Raw genomic sequence first — 19,980 nt, 5'->3', positions numbered from 1 at the left:
ATGCTTCGCGAAGTTCTCGTGTTGTGTTTTTCAGCTCCATCAATTCACTTATATTCTTCTCTAAATTGTCCATTCTCGTTAACATTTTGTCAAACCTTTTTTCAAGGTTCTTAGTTTCTTTGCATTGGGTTAGAACAAGTTCTTTTAATTCACAGAAGTTTCTTATCACCCACGTTTTGAAACCTGCTTCTGTTATTGGAACACCCGTGTAATCTATTAAGCCTTGTTCCGTTACTGATGAGGAATTGCAATCCCCTGTAGAGGGAGAGGCATTCTGATTTTGAGTATTCTCTACCTTTTTACGCTGGTTTCTTCCCTTCATTATATATTTGTCCGTCTGTCGTCTTTATAATTACCGACTTTCTAACTGGGTCTCTGACGTCCAACTTGTTGATTCCCTGCGCCGAAATCTGAGCAATCCACTGAGCCGGCCAAAACAGCGGTGTTAAGATTGATGGTGCTTTTCTGCCTGGGAATCTCCAGACTCTGCACCAAGAACTGGCGTGCTAAGGCACCAGCAAAACCGCCACGCCGGCCACAAGAGTCGCCCTGGCGACCCGTGGAGCTCTTCCACTGGGAATCTCCTGGTCCGTGAGCAACTAATATTTGTCTGAAAGTGTGGCGTCCTCTCGTTCTTTGCGCTTTCACTGGGAGATACGTGCCCGAGCTGCTAATCATCAGCCATCTTGGATCTCTCTCTTGTGTCTCTTCTTATAAGGATGCTAATCTCATCATGAGTGCTCCACCTTCATGAACTAATTACCTCCTAACACCATCCCGTTGGGGGTTAGGGTTTCAATATATGAATTTGGGGGGACACAATCATACAGTTCATAACAGCCTTCTATGCCACTGAGGAACTTTAGCTTTTACTCTGAGTGAGAAGGGAAGCTGGAAGAATAACCTGATCCATTTAAGGCTCTCTCTGGCCACTACATGGAAATACAGCGTAGGAGGGTAAGGGAAAATGCAGAGAGCCCAATTAAAGGTCAATTACCAAGTATGTTTCCAGGAGGAGGGAGAGACTGGCTGTGTCCAATGTTGCAGGTAGAATAAATAATGAAAATTGATGTGATTGGTGATCTTGATAAAAACACTTTCAGTGGAATGGTAGAAGCAAAAGATTGATTGGCAGTTTCTTTCTTTTTTTCCACCCCTTCTTTTCTTTTTTCCATTTCACCCAAAGTAGAATGATTGGGAGTTTCTTAAAAGTTACACATGAACCTACCATGTTGATCCAGCCATTCTACTCCTAGACATTTACCAAGAGAAATGAACATTTATGTCCACATAGAGACTTGATGGCTCAGCATGGTGGCTCAAGTCTGTAATCCCATCACTTTGGGAGGATCACTTGAGGCCAGGAATTCAAGACCAGCCTGGACAACATAGTGAGACCCTGTCTCTATTAAAAAAAAGTTTTTTTAATGAACTGGACATGGTGGCACATCACCTATAGTCCCAACTACTAGGGAGGCTGAGTTTAGGAGTTCAAGGCTGCAATGAGCTGTGATCATGCCACTGCACTTAAAGCTTGGTGACAGAGCAACACCCTATCTCAAAAAAAAAGACTTGAACATGAATGTTCACAGCCAAAATTGGAAGCAACCCAAATATCCAGCAACAAGTGAATGGATAAACAAATTGTGATATGTCTATATGATGGAATACTACTCAGGAATAAAAGGAGTGAACTATTGATACATACAACAACATGGATACATTTCAAAGTAATTATGCTAAGTGAAAGAAGCTTGACCCCAAATAATAGGTACTGTATGATTCTGCTTGTACACAATTCCAGCAAATACAGACATGTCTCTGGTGACAGAAAGCAGATATGTGTTTGTCTGGGAATGGTGAGGCACAAGGAACCTTTGGGGATGAGGGATATATTCATTATCTTGATCGTGATGATGGTTTTATGTGTACATATATATGTCAAAACTTACCAAATTGTTTACTGGGTAGTTTCTTGTATATCAATTACATCTTAATAAAGCTGTAAGATAAATAAATACATTATAATTTTAAAAACAAAGAATGAGATCTCACACGGAGGCAGAGATGTTGGCCTTAGATAGCCAAATTATTTAACATCTTAAATACATATATATTGTTAGCCACTCTTAATCTTAGTATTCTCATTTATCAAAAACAAACCCTGCCTTCATTGCTGCTGGAGGTAGAATAAACTGATCTGTATGCCCTCCTTAGAATAGCAATTAAAGCTTTTCATCATCAGACTATATAACCTCTCCCATCTCATTTTTCTCAGCTCCTTCCCTGCTGTACCCTGCCCTCCCAACCTTTAGTCACACCAAACTTGTGGCTATTGTTTCAATATACCAGACATTTTCAAGTACCTGAATATAGACTTTTTCTTTTTTTTTTTTTGTTCGAGACAGGGTCTCACTCTATTGCCCAGGCATGCAGTGCTTCACTGCAACCTCAACCTCCTGGGCTCAAGCAAACCTTTTGCTTCAGCAACTGAGTAGCTTGGACCACAAGCATGTGCCACCATGCCTGGCTAATTTTTTAGTTTTTTGGTAGAGATGGGGTCTCACTATGTTGACCAGGCTGATCTTGAACTACCCGGCTCAAGTGGGACTCCCACCTTGGCTTTCCAAAGTTCTGGTATTACAGGCTTGAGCTACAACACTCAGACAGATTTTGTTTTGAGAATGCTTTTTTTTTTTTTGAGATGTAGTTTTGCTCTTTGTTGCCCAGGTTGGAGTGCAGTGGCTCAGTCTTGCTCATTGCAACCTCTGCCTTCTGGGTTCAAGCGATTCTCCTGCCTCAGCCTCCTGAGTAGCTGGAATTACAGGCACCCGCCACCATGCCCAGCTAATTTTTGCATTTTTAGTACAGACAGGGTTTCACCATGTGGGCCAGGCTAGTCTTGAACTCCCGACCTCAGGTGATTCACCTGCCTCGGCCTCCCAAAGTGCTGGGATTACAGGCGTGAGCCACCATGCCTGGCTGAGAATGCTTTTTATGCCCTCACTGAAACAACCTAGCCAAAAAAAATTAATTTAAATCTATGCTTTTTAAAAAAGATTTATGACTTACATTGATTTCTTAACTTCACAGGTAACTGATTTGATAATAAATAAGTCATTCTCCAAATGTAGCTAAATAACATGGTTTGTGGAGCATTCTTTATTTTGTGTGCAAGTGTGATTACAGAGTCGTTTTGTTTGGGGCTCATTTTATCATGGTCACAGATGAGGTTGGTGTTCTGCAAAATGGTTTTGGTTAAGCAGAACACTACTGTCCAGCTATCATGTCAGAGCAGCAACCAGCTACCAGCTATTAGGCTATGTTTTTCTCATGTAGTTACAATCAAGACTGCTTAGATTGAAATCTCAACTTCCTCACAAGCTATGAATTGAGGCAGTCAACCTCCCTGAGCTTGTTTCCTCTTCTGTAAACTGGAGATAACAATAGCACCTATTTTAGAGGACTGTTCTGAGGATTAAGTAAGTTAATACAAGTGCTTGAAATAGTGCCTGGCACAAGGTGGGTAATTAGGGGTTTTTTCTCTAGTTTTTGTATTAACAATACCCTACCTCATTCATTCGACCCTTATTGAGTTATGTACACCTTGAGATTGTAGATTCCCTGCTACTCAGAGCAAAAAAAAAAAAAAAGAAAAATTAAAAAATAAAAACAGAGAAAAAAAGAGATTGTAGAAATATATTCTCTCTTTTGAATTACCAGGATCTAAATTAAAAACTCTGTCTGTGGAGTGCTTACAAAGCTTATAACAATGGTTGAATTTTAATTATGGATTAATTGCACTTTGTAATGGTCAACATGATCACATTTTATCAAGCACTCTTGTTGGGTCATGATAAATTGAAACAACCAAAACCAAAATAAAAACATATTTAAAAATTATACAGATTAATTTATACGACCTTCATTGCTCTTTTTCTCCTCTCTAAAAGGGAATTGTGCTATGGTTCTTTTCAGTTTCTAACTTTAGACTGTGGGATTAAAAATAAATGATTAATCCTCATTTTGGTGATTCATATGGGTGTCGGGATGATGAAATATGATAATACACGTGAAAAAATTTATATTTTAGATCCTTTCAGAAACTCTAGGCAGTAGTAGCAGCATATGCCAAAGGGCGAGGGGCGGGACTAGGGTAGCTAGTTCTCCCGAGATATCACAGAGCATTTCGGCGAGAGTAAATTTGACACTCTGAGGCTTCCGTAGCATAGCTCGCTTTAGGAACCACTGTGGTGCTGTCTGTATAATGTCCCCTGTGCTGTTTCCGGTCGTATCCGGAAGCACGAGTCCAAGCTCCAGCTGGCAGGGATTGGCGGCTGCCGGCAGTCTCGGGTCTGTAGTCAAAATGTCAAGCAGAAACAACAACAAGCTGCCCAGCAACCTGCCACAATTACAGAATCTGATTAAGCGAGACCCGCCGGCCTACATCGAGGAGGTGGGAGTGCGGAGGGGCAGACGCTAGAGCCCGGATGGTGGATGGTTGAGAGGCCAGTGGGGGAAAGCATGGAGTGGGGCTGGGATCCAGGCTCGCCGCGTGTTCTTCTCTTAGGTTCAGGGGTCCTTCCAGAGAAGAAGCTGGGGAAGGGACACGCTTTAGGGTTCTCTCGAAAATCTGTTGCCCGTTTGGATTTTCTACCTGCCCTGTAGACTCTGCTACCACAAAACACCTTTAAAACCATTTCAAGATTTTTCTCCGACCGCACGGAGGTGGAGAGAGAGAGACAAATGGGCCACACTCAACCTCCAACTTCCACGCAGGTTTCTCAGCCTCTTTTCAGAAATCCCAAACTTGAATTAGTGGGTAACACCTGATGAATCGTATATTAGAACGCTTTCTATTGACGTCCGATTCTGAGAGCCGGCTCTGTACCCTGGACTGTGCCAGGAAAGAGTGGGGGGTTCTCAAGCACAAGGGACAGACTCGGGAGCTTAGTATATGTATTTAAGCCGGGATTCAAACTTACCGGAAACTGGCATGACCCGGAGGTCAGAATTAGCTTCGGGAAAAGATTAGGTTGAGAAATTAGGCCCTCATTGTGATGGGCTTTGTATACTAACCTCATACAAGTTGTGAACATTAGGGGTGTTTGAACCGAGTACCGGCAAAATGAAAGTGATTTTGATATGTTAATCGGGCAGGTGCTTCCTTCGGACACCCATTTATCAGACAGGCATTAAACAGGTATCTCTGCTAGGCATTTGCTGCAGTTACATGTTTGTGCTGCTTCCTACCAGATTGTGATTTGTTCGGTGGCTAACACAATTACTCATTTTTTCATTGCCATTCTCACTTCTCTCCTCCCCCAAATTTTCACATATAGATATTTTATGAGTGCTTTTTAACACATGGCAGTCTCAGTGGCTTAGGTCACCAGTAGAGAGAGCCTCTCCAAGGATCAAGGTAGTGGAAATAAAGAGTAGGAAACAATACAAGAAGTTAGGTAACATAGGCAAGACTTTAAGATACTTAAAGCACTGTATAGCCATTTGCAAAGAAAGTGGTAAGTTGAGAGTCTGTATAGTTCCGTTAGATAATCTACTCCTGACTCTGTTATTAACCAGTTGTGTAACCGAAGCGGGTTAATCGTTGAGCCTGTGTGGGTACTTTAATATGTAAGAAGGGAATAATAACTACCTCTTTAATTCATTTAACAAGTATATATGCAAAATCACGTATATAATACCTACTGTGTGTTGATATAATTCTAGGTAGGCATAGGGGTACAGTGATGAATAAGACAGATAATAATGCATTTTTGTCTTACACTTACATTCAAGTGAGGCTAGACTTATTATGGTAAAGACTATGAAGAAAATAAAACTGGATAGGAATAGGTTAGAATTGGGGGCTGCTGGTTTAGACCCCATAAACAGGGAAGGTGGCTCTGCAATGATGATACTGAGCTAGGTAGGTCAAGAGCATTCTAGATATAGGGAACAGGAAGTGCAGAAGCTCCTGGTGGAAAAAAAGCAGATAAGCACCCAGTGTAGCTAAAGTGTAGTCAGCATAGAAGAGGGTATTGGAAGATTATATAGGAAATGCAGGCAGGGGTCAGAATAGTCAGAGCCTCTTAGGCCCTGGTAATGAGTTTGGATTTTACTCTGAGTGCCTGGGGAAGTGATTAAAGAGTTTTAAGCAGGAGAGGGACATGATCTGACTTATATTTTTAAGAATTTACTCTGGAAGTTACATGTGGAGTGGATTGTAGAGGAGCAAGACTGGAAGCAGGGTAACTAATATAATGGATCTCAGAATAATCCAGGCAAGGGATGGTGGTGTTATAGACAAAGATTGGTGCTGTTCTACATGGAGGTAGAGCTAGTAGAACCTTCTGTTGGAGTGGATGTGGGGGACAAGGAAGAAAGAAGGAATGAAGGCTCACCCAGGTTTTTTATTTCTGTGTCTAGGTAGATGATAGTGCCATTTACTGAAGTTCATCCATATGACAAATACTGTTGATTACCTGCTATATGTAAGGCACAATGCTGGACCCTGGGACTATATAGTATTGAGCTGTACTGATAAAAATTCTGTGCTCATTAAATGACATTCTGGTAGGGGGTGATATACAATAACAAGTAATATAGTATGTTAAGTAATGAAAATGCTGTGAAAAAAGACAATAGGAAAGTACTTCTGTATGTTGGGGATGAGATGGGTATTGCAGTTTTAAATCAGATATTTAGGGAAGGTCTTCTTGAAATAGTAAACTTTGAGTAAAAACCTGAAGAACATGAGGTAGAGCTGTGAGTATGGTTAGGAAGAATGATCTAGGCAGAAGGAACAGAAGATATAAAGACCCTGGGGGAGGTATGCCTGGTAGGTTTGAGGAACATAAAGGCCAGTATGGCTCCAAGTGGGGAATGAAGAAAGGGGGAGAATTGGGGATTCTATCTGCCAGTGAGATGGAAGCTTTTACAGGGTTTTGAGTAGACGAATACATGAACCACCTTATATGAGAACAAGATCACCCTGACTTGTTTTGAGAATAGACTGTATGTGTATGTGGGAGGGCAAAGATAGAAGCAGAGACACTACATAAGAGGCTGTTGGAATTATCCACAGCAAGAGATGATGCTGGGTTGAGTGGTGCCAGGTTGGTAACAGTGGAAGTAATAAGAAGGGTGATTAGATCCTGGATTGGGTAGGTAGAGAAATCCTTGGAGATTCCCAACATTTAGAGGCCAGTGAGTTTCTGAGTAACTAAAAAAAGGGACTGAGAAAGCAACCAGTGGAAGTTAGGAGGAAAACCAGAAGGTGATCTGGAAGGCAAGTATAGAAGATATTCCCAAGGGAGGGAGAGGCTAAGCTTGTCAGATGCTGATGAGTCAAAGAAGATGAACACTGAAAGTTGACCATTAAATTTAGCAACATGGGACCGGGCATGGTGGCTTGTGCCTGTAATCCTAGCACTTTGGCAGGCCGAGGCACATGAATCACCTGAGGTCAGGAGTTCGAGACCAGCCTGACCAACATGGTGAAACCCTGTCTCTACTGAAAATACAAAAATTAGCTGGACGTGTTGGTGGGTGCCTGTAATCCCAGCTACTTGGAGGCCGACGTAGGAGAATCGCTTGTACCTGGGAAGTGAAGATTGCAGTGAGCACTACTGCACTCCAGCCTAGGCAACAAGAGTGAAACTCCATCTCAAAAAAAAAAAAAATTTAGCGACATGGATGTCATTGGCTATTCTGATATGAGCAGTTTGGGAAGAGGAATGGGTGCACAAATCTGATTACAGAAAGTTTAAAAGCAATTAGAGTATGATTCTATGTGTATGAACAGAATATGTCCACAATAGGTGAATCTATATGGACAGAAAGTGGATTAGTGGTTGCCAGAGCTGAGGGTAAGGGGAATAGGAAATAACTGCTAATAGATTGAGGTTTCTTTTTGTGGTGATGAAAAATTTATGGTTGTACAACTTGGTGAACATACTAAAGAACTGAACTGTACTTCAAAGGGTAAATTTTATGGCACATGAATTATATCTCAATTTAAAGGTTGTTTTGAAAAAGGAGGGCAATTAGGCAACATATATGGGCAACTCTTTAAAGGGCTTTTTCTGAAAAGAAGAGAGAAATTGAGTAGAAGGTAGAGAGTAAAGTGGAATCAAGAAAAGATTTCTTTTTTTATAAGACAGAATCTTGCTCTGTTGCCCAGGCCAGAGTTCAGTGGTGTGATCACGGCTCACGGCAGTCTCAACATCCTGGGCTCAAGCAGTCCTCCCGCCTCAGCCTCCTGAGTAGCTGGGACCACAGGTGTGTGACCACCATGCCCAGCTGATTTTTTTGTAGAGATGAGGTCTTGCTATGTTGCCTAGGCTGATCTCCAAGCTGAGACCTTGCAATCCTTCTGCCTCAGCCTCCCAAAGTGGTGGGATTACAGGCATGAGCCACCGTGCCCAGCCAATAAAGTGTGTGTGTGTGTGTGTGTGTGTGTGTGTGTGTGTGTGTGTGTGTTTTAGTTTTTTGTTTTTTTTAAGATGGCCAGAAAGAACAGCGTATCTGTATACTGATGGGGCAGAACCTGTTGAGGCAGGAAATGGGAGGTGGGAGGTGGGGACTAGTGGAGCAAAGACCTTGATTGAGTGACATTACAAGGTTTAGAATTAATGCATACCTGGAAGGGCTAGCCTTAGATGGTGGCCTGATAGCTTTTGTAGGAGAGAAGGTAAAGTAAATGCACACAGGAGAAGGTAAGTGGTTAAATGGAAATTATCCTCAGATTGCTTATATTCCTAGTGAAATTGGAGATAAGATCATCTGCTGAGAATGAGGACAGGGAAAAAGTGAGATTTGACGACAGAATGCAAAGTATGAAATGGTTGTCCAGGAAAGTGGGAAAGTGAGGGGACTGGAGAAATATAATGAGGTTGCTAGAGTACACTCAGGGCTTATTTGAAGTTTGTAGTTGTGAGTATGATTGGAAGCTAATTGGGAGGCTAGGGCAGCTGGATTGATTAAACCCAGGAGTTTGATGCTGCAGTGAGTGTGATGGCACCACTGCACAGAAACCTGGGTGACAGAAGGACCTTGGCTCTAAAAAAAAAAAATAAAATGATACCAATTAGCTAAGTTTCTCCAACTATATTCAGCTCTGAGAGTATAGCTGTAGAGAAGGAAAGCACAGGGTGGGCATTTTACCAAATGGGTGTAATGATAAGAGAAACGGGCAAGTGAGTTAAGGTATATGCATGGAGGTGATTATAATGATTGATCATGAAATTGAAGCAGGATAAGAAGGGAAGTTGGGGTGGGGGTTGGTTAGGTGCAGTGGAAAGGTAGTAGGCTCAGTGGACTGTGGATTCTGATGAGACTAAAGGATCGTTGGAGTTTGGAAAATCGGAGATGTAGTTAGAGAGGAATATACCTCTAGTTGAGATTAAGGAGTTGTAATATAGTTATTGGTTATGACAGCGTTTAAGGTGTGACCATGGGAGTGAGTGCTGAGATACAGTAAGTTCAAGATGATTAGAGAAGAGGTCAGGGTAATGAGGGGCCAGGGTATTGTAAAGACCCTCCACGTGGATACGAAATTACTAAGTATTATAACAGGAATTGTGTTAGAGGGTGAGAAAGCAAAGAACTGAAATGTTCAAGGAATGTGGGGATAACCCTAGTCCTTAGATGACTGCAAGGAAGAATAGTGGGTCTTGTGGCGTAAGGTTCAAAGCTGGGGGTGAGGACAGTTAAGAAGAAAGGATATTAATCTGGAGGGATATGAGTCTCTGAAGTAGCATTGACGAACAAGGGGGACACCTACTGACTCATCCATGCTGGAAGAAAGAAAACGATGTAGGAGTGTGTCAAGAGAAAACTGCCGTTCTCATAGAGCATCTGTGAATGACTGGGCTGTTTAAAAGAGATTTAGACGCCTTGGCCCCATGCTAAGAGTTTCAGGATTCTAGTGGTATGAGAATTACAGTGAGGGAGATGAGGGATGACTGGGGAATACTAGGATCTTGTGGTGACTGATGCACATAAAGAGTGTAATGAGATTAGTCCTGATCATCTCAAGGCAGGTAAATTGTGTTAGCTGGGCCATGGGTGGGGTGGGGGAAGAAATGGGGTGAGGATTTTGTCAGGAACATGAAGAGTTCTGCAGCCCTCTCCTCATTCCTGTTCAGTGGAGGTGTCGGGTCAAGAGAGAAGTGGTTCTATCTGAAGCATGTAGGGACTTGACTCCTGCTCTTGGAAAAAGCTAGAGGCCTGGCAGTTTTGTTGGGGAAATCAAGTTATGTTTTTTGACCATGCTAAGTTAATGACATCTGTTTAGACACCTAAACAGAGATGTCAGATAGGTGACTGGATATATGAATTGAGAGTTCACTGGACCAGGTAGGGATGATGAGAAAGAGTGTGTGTGTGTGTGTGTGTGTGTGTATCTCACACACAATCTAAAGATGTGGACTATGGGTGGAGAGTAGTTAGCTGTAAGGCATGGAACTGAGGCCTGGTGAATTCCAATGTTTGATTATTGGGTTCCTGTTACAACTAAACATAAGTAAATGAGATGATGTGCCTAAGGAACTTAGTATATAACAAGTGCTGTATAAGGGGAAGCTATTATTATTTCCATGTGTCTCTTGCTATTGGCTGTTAACACATCCTGTCTAGAGCTCTAGCATGATATTTCAAAGAAGAGGGGAGCCAAGTGCTATGGCTTACACCTGTAATCCCAGCATTTTGGGAGGCTGAGATGAGAGGATCACTTGAGGCCAGGAGTTTGAGTCCAGCCTGGGCAACATAAAAAGACCCCGTCTCTACAAAAAAATAAAAATGAAAAATCAGCCAGCCATGGTAGTAAACGTCTGTGGTCCCAGCTATGTAAGAGGCTGAGGGAGGAGGATCACTTGAACCCAGGAGTTTGAGGTGGCAGTGAGCTGTTATTGAGCCACCGCAATCCTGTTTGGGTGACAGAGGGAGACCTAGTCCCTTAAAAAAAAAAAAAAAAGAAAGTTACCAAAACAGATATATAGACCAATGGAACAGAACAGAGGCTTCAGAAATAACATCACACATCTACAGCCATCTGATCTTTGACAGACCTGACAAAAACAAGCAGTGGGTTAAGAATTTCCTATTTAACAAATGGTGTTGGGAAAACTGGCTAGCCATATGCAGAAAAGTGAAACTGGACCCCTTGCTTACACCTTATACAAAAATTAGCTCAAGATGGGTTAAAGACTTAAACATAAGACCTAAAACTATAAAAACGCTAGAAGAAAACCTAGGCAATACCATTTAGGACATAGGCATAGGCAAAGACTTCATGACTAAAACACCAAAAGCAATGGCAACAAAAGCCAAAATTGACAAACGGTATCTAATTAAACCAAAGAGCTTCTGCACAGCAAAAGGAACTATTATCAGAGTGAACAGGCAACCTACAGAATGGGAGAAAATATTTGCAATCTATCCGTCTGACAAAGAACTAATATCCAGAATCTACAAGGAACTTAAACAAATTTACAAGAAAAAACCCCATCAAAAAGTGAGTGAAGGATATGAACAGACACTTCTCAAAAGAAGACATTTATATGGCCAACAAACATGAAAAAAAGCTCATCATCACGGGTCATTAGGGAAATGCAAATCAAAACCACAATGGGATACCATTCTCATGCCAGTTAGAATAGTGATCATTAAAAAGTCAGGATCCTAACAACAGATGCTGGAGAGGATGTGGGGAAATAGGAACGCTTTTACACTGTTTGTGGGAGTGTAAATTAGTTCAGCCATGTGGATGACAGTGTGGTGATTCCTCAAGGATCTAGAACCAGAAATACCATTTGACCCAGCAATCTCATTACTAGGTATATTGCCAAAGGATTATAAATCATTCTGCTGTAAAGACACATGCAAACGTATGTTTATTGCAGCACTATTCACAATAGCAAAAACTTGGAACCAACCCAAATGCCCATCAATGATAGATTGGATAAAGAAAATGTGGCACATATATATCATGGAATACTATGCAGCCATAAAAAAGGATGAGTCCATGTTCTTTGCAGGGACATGGATGAAGCTGGAAACCATCATTCTCAGCAAACTAACGCAGGAACAGAAAACCAAACACCACATGTTCTTACTCATAAGTGGGAGTTGAACAATGAGAACACATGGACACAGGGAGGGGAACATCACACAGCAGGGCCTATCGGGGCCTAGGAGAGGGATAGCATTAGGAGAAATACCTAATGTAGATGATGGGTTGTTGGGTGCAGCAAACCACCATGGCACGGGTATACCTATGTAACAAAACTGTATGTTCTACGCATGTATCCCAGAACTTAAAGTATAATTTAAAAAGGTTGGGGGGCAGGATTTGGACTGGAGAGTTTCATATACTCGAGATATAATTTACATTTCTCACCTGTTGTTTGTCTTTCTTTCTTTCTTTCTTTCTTTTTCTTTCTTTCTTTCTTCTTTCTTTCTTTCCTTTCCTTCTTTCTTTTCTTTTCTTTTCTTTTTTTTCTTCTTTTTTTTTTGATGCAGAGTCTTGCTATGTTGCCCAGGCTAGAGTACAGTGGCGTGATCTTTGCTTACTTTAAACTCTGCCTCCTGGGTTCAAGTGATTCTCCTGCCTCAGCCTCCCAAGTAGCTGGGATTATAGATGCCTGCCACCACGCCCAGCTAATTTTTGTGTTTTTAGTAGAGACAGGGTTTCACCATCTTGGCCAGGCTGGTCTCAAACTCCTGACCTCGTGATCCACCCGCCTCGACCTCCCAAAGTGCTGAAATTACCGGCGTGAGCCACCGCGCCTAGCCTGACCTGTTATTTTTCTACTGATCTGAGTGCTCTGCATACATGGACATGGTAGTAGGGGTCATTTATTTTTATTTTTATTTTTTGAGACAGGGTCTTTCTCTGCTGCCCAGGCTGGAGTGCAGTGGCATGATCATAGCTTACTGCAGTCTCAACCTCCCCGGGCTCAAGTGATCATCCCATTTCAGCCTCTTGAGTAGCTGGGATTACAGATGCACACCACCACACCCTGCTAATTTTTATATTTTTTATAGAGAGATGGTCTCCCTATGTTACCCAGTTTCGTCTCAAACTCCTGGGCTCAAGTGATCCACCCACTTTGGCTTCCCAAAATGCTGGGATTACAGCTGTGTGCCACTACACCCAGCAAGTAGGGATCATTTAGATGTAACTGGCAACACAGGGCCACAATCTGAGCTTTGGGATTCATGCTTCACTGTTCTTACACCATTCTGCCTAAACTTGTAATGATAATTCTAAGGAAAGGGTGTTTAGATTATCTGTGATGTGCTCAGATCTTTAAAAAAACTAACTTTGAAGAATGTAGATAAGGCAAAAGGAGTGTTTTTATATACTTTTGCAATATCTTTTTCTCCATGTGATTGTCAAAAATTTTCTACTAAGAATTTCTGTACTGAGAAAGTCATGTAGTAGAATGTGACAAACTTAAATTTTATTTTTCTACAGTTTCTACAGCAATATAATCACTACAAATCCAATGTGGAGATTTTCAAATTGCAACCAAATAAACCCAGCAAAGAACTAGCAGAGCTGGTAATGTTTATGGCACAGGTAAGAAGATAATTTCTTAAATAAAGACCAGTGTTACACACAGTTTGCTGAATATTTTTTCCACTAGTGCTCAACCTTATTCCACTCTGGAATGGGAACTTAATTAAAATATATTTCTAACTTCCTCTTTTTGCAAATTTTATTTTCTCCCTATTATGAGTTAGAGGATGCCACTAGATCTTTTTGTATAGCTAACCAGGACAAAACTTTAAGACTATTTTTTTTCTTGAAATTCATCATAAAAGCAAATACTAAATCATGTCATAAATATTACCAAGACTAGAGAAATTATGGTAAGTGTTGGAGAAATTACATGTGAAGATTATTGGAACCATCTACTTCTATGAAACATAGCCTTTTACTCTCCTTTTGCAGAACATCCTAAATGTGTGCATCTGAATTATAGGAGAGAAAGAGAGAAACTTCAGAAGAGCCTTTGCTTTGTTACAGATTAGTCACTGCTACCCAGAATATCTAAGTAATTTTCCTCAAGAGGTGAAAGATCTTCTATCCTGCAATCATACCGTATTGGATCCAGATCTTCGAATGGTAGGACCAGTAGTTGGATGAATAAATTGTGCTGTGTTCATGTGTGGTATGTTCATATATATTTAAATGAGAACAGCCTCTCAGCTAAATATCTTTGGAAATGTAAATTATTATCTTTTCCTAAAAATCCTTCTATGGCTTCTCATTTATACTTAGAGTAAAACTGAAACTTGATAACCTGGCTCAAAAGTGCCTGCATGATCTGCTTCCTGCCTATGTTTCTGATCTCGTTCTTTTCAGCTACACTGTGATCTTTCTGTTCTCCCAGCACACTAACCCTACAGGATGCTCTTTAACTTTTTGAGCTGGTCCTTCAAATCTCATATGCATGAAGAATCCTAATTACAACTTGTCATTTTTATAATGCTTAAATTAGTAAACTTATCCATTAGACAGTTTGCTCATCTCATCATTGTCCCTTTAGTGGTTGAGGTTGAGTCCTGGCTGAGATTCCCTTTACCAGGCCCCGTATACCCATTTCCCCCACTTGTGAATGTCAGCTGCTGGTGGCCCTCAGCTGCCCTTTCTCTGGAATATTGTCCTCAGCTAAATCCGAGTCCTACTGCCTGGGAGGTATCCTCCTACCCCGGTAGCCCACAGCCCATTATGTGGTACAAAAGCCCAGCCTATTACCTCAGGGTGGCTCTGACTCCCTTGCAGGATGTGCTCCAGTGCTTTCCTGTGATGGGGCTAAAGCTAGTCTCCAGTGTACGACACATTCTTGCTTTGCTTTGCTTTTCTCTGCACTATCCTCCTTCCTTCACTTCCCTTCTGAGAGCATACCTCCGACAAGTCACTTGTAATAAGTCAATCTCCGTTTCTAAGGAATCCAGCCTGAGACATTTCCAAATTTAAAACATCTGCTTTTCAAACCTGTTTACAGCAGATAAGTACACAAAACTTACTAATATCCTATACCAAAACTTGTAGAAATGCTGTCTTTGTTTTCTATTATATTTTCTCAGGCTTTTTATACTACTTTAGGATTTTAATAATTCAATTAGACCAAAAAGAAAAAGAATACCATCTCAGACAAGCCAAGGTTACAAGTTCTGGGTTGTCAACTGATTGACACTCAGCTGGTGTGTGGGACCTGGCAGCACAGCCCAAGGGACTCCAAACTTGAACCCCTAGTCCGAAGGCTTTTACCTATGTCACGTTACTCTCGAAGTCCTTGTAGGTTGATATTTTGAGTATAGAGACTTCATGGCTTTCCAAGTAATTAGGATTTCTTTAAGTTTTATTTTCCTGGCAGCACCCCAGGCTTTTTTTTTTTTTTTGAGATGGAGTCTCACTCTGTCATCAGGCTGGAGTGCAGTGGCACCACCTTGGCTCACTGCGATCTCCACCTCCTGGGTTCAGGCTATTCTGCGTCAGCCTCCTGAGTAGCTGGGATTACAGGCAGGTACCACCACATGCAGCTAAGTTTTGTTTTGTTTTTTTTTTTTTTAGTAGAGACGGGGTTTCACCATGTTGGTCAGGATGATCTCGATCTCTTGACCTTGTGATCCACCCACCTCGGCCTCCCAAAGTGCTGGGATTATTAAATCAATAAATGTGTCAGGTGCACCTATAGTCCTGACTTCTCAGGAGGCTGATGCAGGAGGATTGCTTGAGGTCAGGAGTTTGAGGCTGAGGTGTGATATGAGCATGTCTATAAATAGCCACTGCAACTGCAGCCTAGGCAACATAGCAAGACCCTGCCTCTAAATTTTTTTAAAAATTGAAAGAAAGTCTGTGTATATTTATTTATAGTGCTTTATGATGATTAGTGGGTTTTAAAACAATAGAGATTTCCTTTGCTAGGAGTTAAAGGATTGAGTCTGTATAGTTAGCTTTGCTCTATAGAGGAAGTGTAGAACTCACTGGAAGAAGCTCTTTTTAATTGGTTATTGGGATAACCACCAATGCTTAGCAACCACTGGGCTCTCTTTCTACCTGGTGTATTTGCTATTTTTCTAAGACTTTTTGAATCATTCCCAGGTTTTTGTTTACTCTGCCGTGCTTACACAGATAGAAGCAGATTGCATTTCTTTTTGGAAAAAAACAAAATATCCATATATACTAATTCTTACCTACTTAATAAAATCAATAAAAATCAAATTATATGTATTTCTTTGACATTATAACTACCTTTTTATATACTTTAAAACCTTTTTTGAGCATTATTATTTTAATTACTTTATGTTCAGATTGTCACCACCTGGCCAGGGGAAGCTTCTTAGTCCTTCTAGCAATTTATCTGATTTTGTTTTTTTAGACAGGGTCTCACTCAGCTGCCCGGGCTGGAGTACAGTGGTACAATCTTAGCTCACTGCAGCCTCAAGCTTCTGGGCTCAAGCAATCCTCCCACCTCAGCATCCCAAGTAGCTAGGACCACAAGATGTGTGCCACTGTACCCAGCCAATTTTTCTTTTTTTAATATTTTGTAGAAATAAGGTCTCGCTACATTGCCCAGGCTGGTCTAAAACTCCTAGCCTCAAGTGATTCTCCCACCTCTCAGCCTCCCAAAGTGCTGAGATTATTGGTGTGGCCCACCATGCCTAGCCTTGCCCCTGTTTTTGAAAGCTCCTTGAATTCTGGCAGAAATAGTTTCAAATTCATTCTTACTAGTTTTCCTTCCCCAAGACTTGGAATCAACTATTCTTCAAGGACTATATTTCATCTAATGAAGGATAACATTAGAGGCCAAAATTTGGGTGATAGGACTACATGTAAGAGTTGGTGGTAACCAAGAATGCTACAGCTGCTGGATGCATCAGCTCATGCCTGTAATCCCAGCTACTTAGGAGGCTGAAGTAGGAGCATTGTTTAAGGAGTTTCCATGAGTTTGAAACCAGCCTAGGCAACATAGTGAAACTCCATCTCTTAAAAATAGGGGAAAAAAAAAAAAAAGAAAGAAAAAACTGGGTACCTACAGTCTACAGTCCTGGCTAATCAGAAGACCAAAGTAGGATCGCTTGAGCTCAAGAGTTCAAGACTAGCCTGGGTGATATAGCAAGACCCTGTCTCAAAAAAAAGGGACGGGTGCAACAACTGCTATTGGGCCATTCTTAGTGCTGGCAGTACTTCCAAAGAGTGCCTCATAAGGTCACAAACTCGTATTGATTATTCCAATTTCGTGTATTATGTTATTGTTATCCCACCTGTCTTATCTTTATGGATTCAGGGTTTTGTTGTATGTTGACACTACAAAGAGATCTTACTGGACCTCCCTGTGGCCCTCCCTCAGTCACTATTTATCAATTATATAAGCCTTTTACTTCCTCTATGACACTTATTTTCTTAGATCCCCTTTTTATGTGCTTAGCTTGTGTGTCCTCCGTTCTGCTCTATCCCCAGTATAAGCTCCATGAGGGCATAGACTGACGGTTCTGAATCCTACAATAGTGTCTAGTTAGTAAAACACATTAAGCTCTTTGGGACATATATGCTCTATTTTCTCACCTTGTGAACTTTATCATCATCATATGGTATGTTTTTTTCCTTCCCGAGACATTTTGCAAAGCTTTGATCTTGCTGAGAAATAAGAATCTCATCAATCCATCAAGCCTACTAGAGCTCTTCTTTGAACTTCTACGTTGCCATGATAAGCTTCTGCGAAAGGTAAAGAGCAAAAAAAAAAAATGTTTCCCTACGTCTTCCTTGAGGCGACATAAAACTTTGTTGTCCCTTGAATTATCGATGCTTTACATTGTTGGATACAGTTAAGAATAATAGGAAAAAAGCAACCATTGTGTGCATGCAAAATGGTGCCAGGCACCATTCTCAGAGCTTTTGTGTATTTACTCATTTACTCACAAAGCCCTGTGAGAGAGGGATCCTCGTTATTACTCTTCTTACTTTGCAGATGAAAAGGCTGAGGAAAAGAGAGAATAACTTGCCCATTGTCACACTGCTTCTTAGTGGTGGCATTGGATATAAGCCCAAACTGTGGTTCCAGAACTCAAGCCTTTTACTACTGTACCATGCTGGCTGGCTAAGTCAGGACATTGGTACTCACAGCTATAACTGACCCACTCCCCGACAGAAAACTTTTTTGTTGTTATTAGCATTTTCCCACAACTTTGCATTTGCTTATGTAAGACTAGAAGCTGAAGATTTATGAAAGAAATTTAAGATGGAAAAACTTGGCTGGACACTGTGGTTTACACCTGTTATACCAGCATTTTGGAAGACTGAGGTGGGAGGATCACTTGAGGCCAGGAGTTTGAGACCAGCCTGGGTAACATAGCAAGACCCCTTCTTTATTTAAAGAAAAAAAGGAAAGAAAAACTTAACTTTACATTCATTAATTTAAAAAATATTTTCAAAGTATTAAGAGACTACCACTGTTTGATTTTAGCAATTGTACTTCTTGGTCTAATTTGTGAAATAAAAGTGATCCATGGGAGCATGGTGTAGGCACCAGTGATGTTTTGCATTCCCAGTATTTTCCTGCATGCAGTTAGGTGCTTGGTAAATGGAGCGACTTTTTTTTTTTAAATAACACTTTTATTGAGATATAATATATGTACAATTCATCCACTTAAGGTGTACAATTCAGTGGTTTTTAGTATATTCACAGAGTGGTACAACCATCACTGCAATCAATTTTTGAACATTTTGTCACCCCCAAAAGAAACTCTATTCTGATTAGTAGTTAATCCTCTTTCTCATCCCTTTCATCTCTAGATAATCACCAGTCTACTTTGAGTCATAATAGATTTGCATGTTTTGGAAATTTTATATAAGTGGAGTCATACAGTATGTGGTCTTTAGTGACTAGATTCTTTCACTTAGCATAATGTTTTCAAGATTCATTCATGTTGTAGCATGTATCAGTACTTATTCCTTTTTGTTGCCAAATAATATTCCGTTGTATGGATATACCACATTTTGTTTATCTATTCATCACTTACTGGAAATTTAAGTTGTTTCCACTTTTTGGCCACTACGAATAAAGCTGCTATGAATGTTTGTATGAACACTGATCTTTTCATTTTCTTGGATGTATACCTAGGAGAATTGCACTGTATTACGTTAAACTCCGTGTTTAACCTCACCCTATTACATTAAACTCCATGTTTAACCTCTTGAGGACGACTTTGCTTTGCTTTGTAGTTGCTTTTTTGTTTGTTTGCTTGGTTTGGGTTTCTTTTGTGATAGCATAAAAAATGGGTAAAATTAAGTTATCCTGTACATTTGTACTGTTCTTCAAATTTAGCAAGGTTATAGAAATGTTGGTTAGGTTTAATGTATATATTTTTTGGTTCTTTTCCTCAGACTTTATACACACATATTGTGACCGATATCAAGAATATAAATGCAAAACACAAGAACAATAAAGTGAATGTAGTAAGTATTCTCTTGTTTTCCATGTTTGCAGCATTGTACCATCAGTGTATTAAGTCTTCTTTTTCATCCTTTTCTTCAGGTATTGCAAAATTTCATGTATACCATGTTAAGAGATAGCAATGCAACCGCAGCCAAGATGTCTTTAGATGTGATGATTGAACTCTACAGAAGGAACATCTGGTAGTGTATATATTTTGTCCCTTGAGAAGTAGACTCTTTTCATTTACAATTAATACAGAGCACATATACAAATACTTTTCTTAATCTTGAGCTCTTTAATATACCTCTGTCATAGATTTAAGTTGGAAGTAAAAGTAGAGGCAATCCAGATATCTAATAATTGGTTATCATATCTTGAACATCTACTGAGGTAGGGCACTTTGACATGACCTCGCTCAGAACAACTTGAGAACAGAAGATGTAGCTTATCTGGAATTACCCATTTTATAGGTAATGACATGGAAGTTCTTTTTTTTTTTTTGAATCGGAGTTTCACTGTTGTTGCC

The 19,980-nt window shown here is 40.6% G+C and overlaps 1 protein-coding gene across 3 annotated transcripts in view; it reads left to right on the top strand.

The window, feature by feature from the left end:
• The first annotated feature begins 4,305 nt into the window (after nt 1-4,305).
• Nucleotides 4,306-19,980, top strand: part of SDAD1 (SDA1 domain containing 1) — a 38,097-nt gene continuing 22,422 nt past the window's right edge. For 2 of the 3 annotated variants that reach the window (XM_021669654.2, XM_064368037.1), the window contains exons 1-6: nt 4,306-4,456; nt 13,484-13,588; nt 14,039-14,137; nt 17,633-17,743; nt 19,403-19,474; nt 19,554-19,654. In XM_021669654.2, the coding sequence (XP_021525329.2) occupies nt 4,367-4,456; nt 13,484-13,588; nt 14,039-14,137; nt 17,633-17,743; nt 19,403-19,474; nt 19,554-19,654 (578 nt within the window). In that variant the 5' untranslated portion in view covers nt 4,306-4,366. Of the gene's footprint in view, nt 4,457-13,483; nt 13,589-13,963; nt 14,138-17,632; nt 17,744-19,402; nt 19,475-19,553; nt 19,655-19,980 lie in introns of those variants that run through there. The other variant, XM_064368042.1, reaches the window with a different exon arrangement.

This window comes from Aotus nancymaae, unplaced genomic scaffold (assembly GCF_030222135.1).
Source record: "Aotus nancymaae isolate 86718 unplaced genomic scaffold, 86718_ANA_hifiasm-v0.15.2.pri h1tg000006l, whole genome shotgun sequence".
Lineage (NCBI taxonomy): Eukaryota > Metazoa > Chordata > Mammalia > Primates > Aotidae > Aotus > Aotus nancymaae.
Note: the sequence above shows the minus strand (reverse complement) of the source record. Positions and strands in the feature narration are given on the sequence as shown.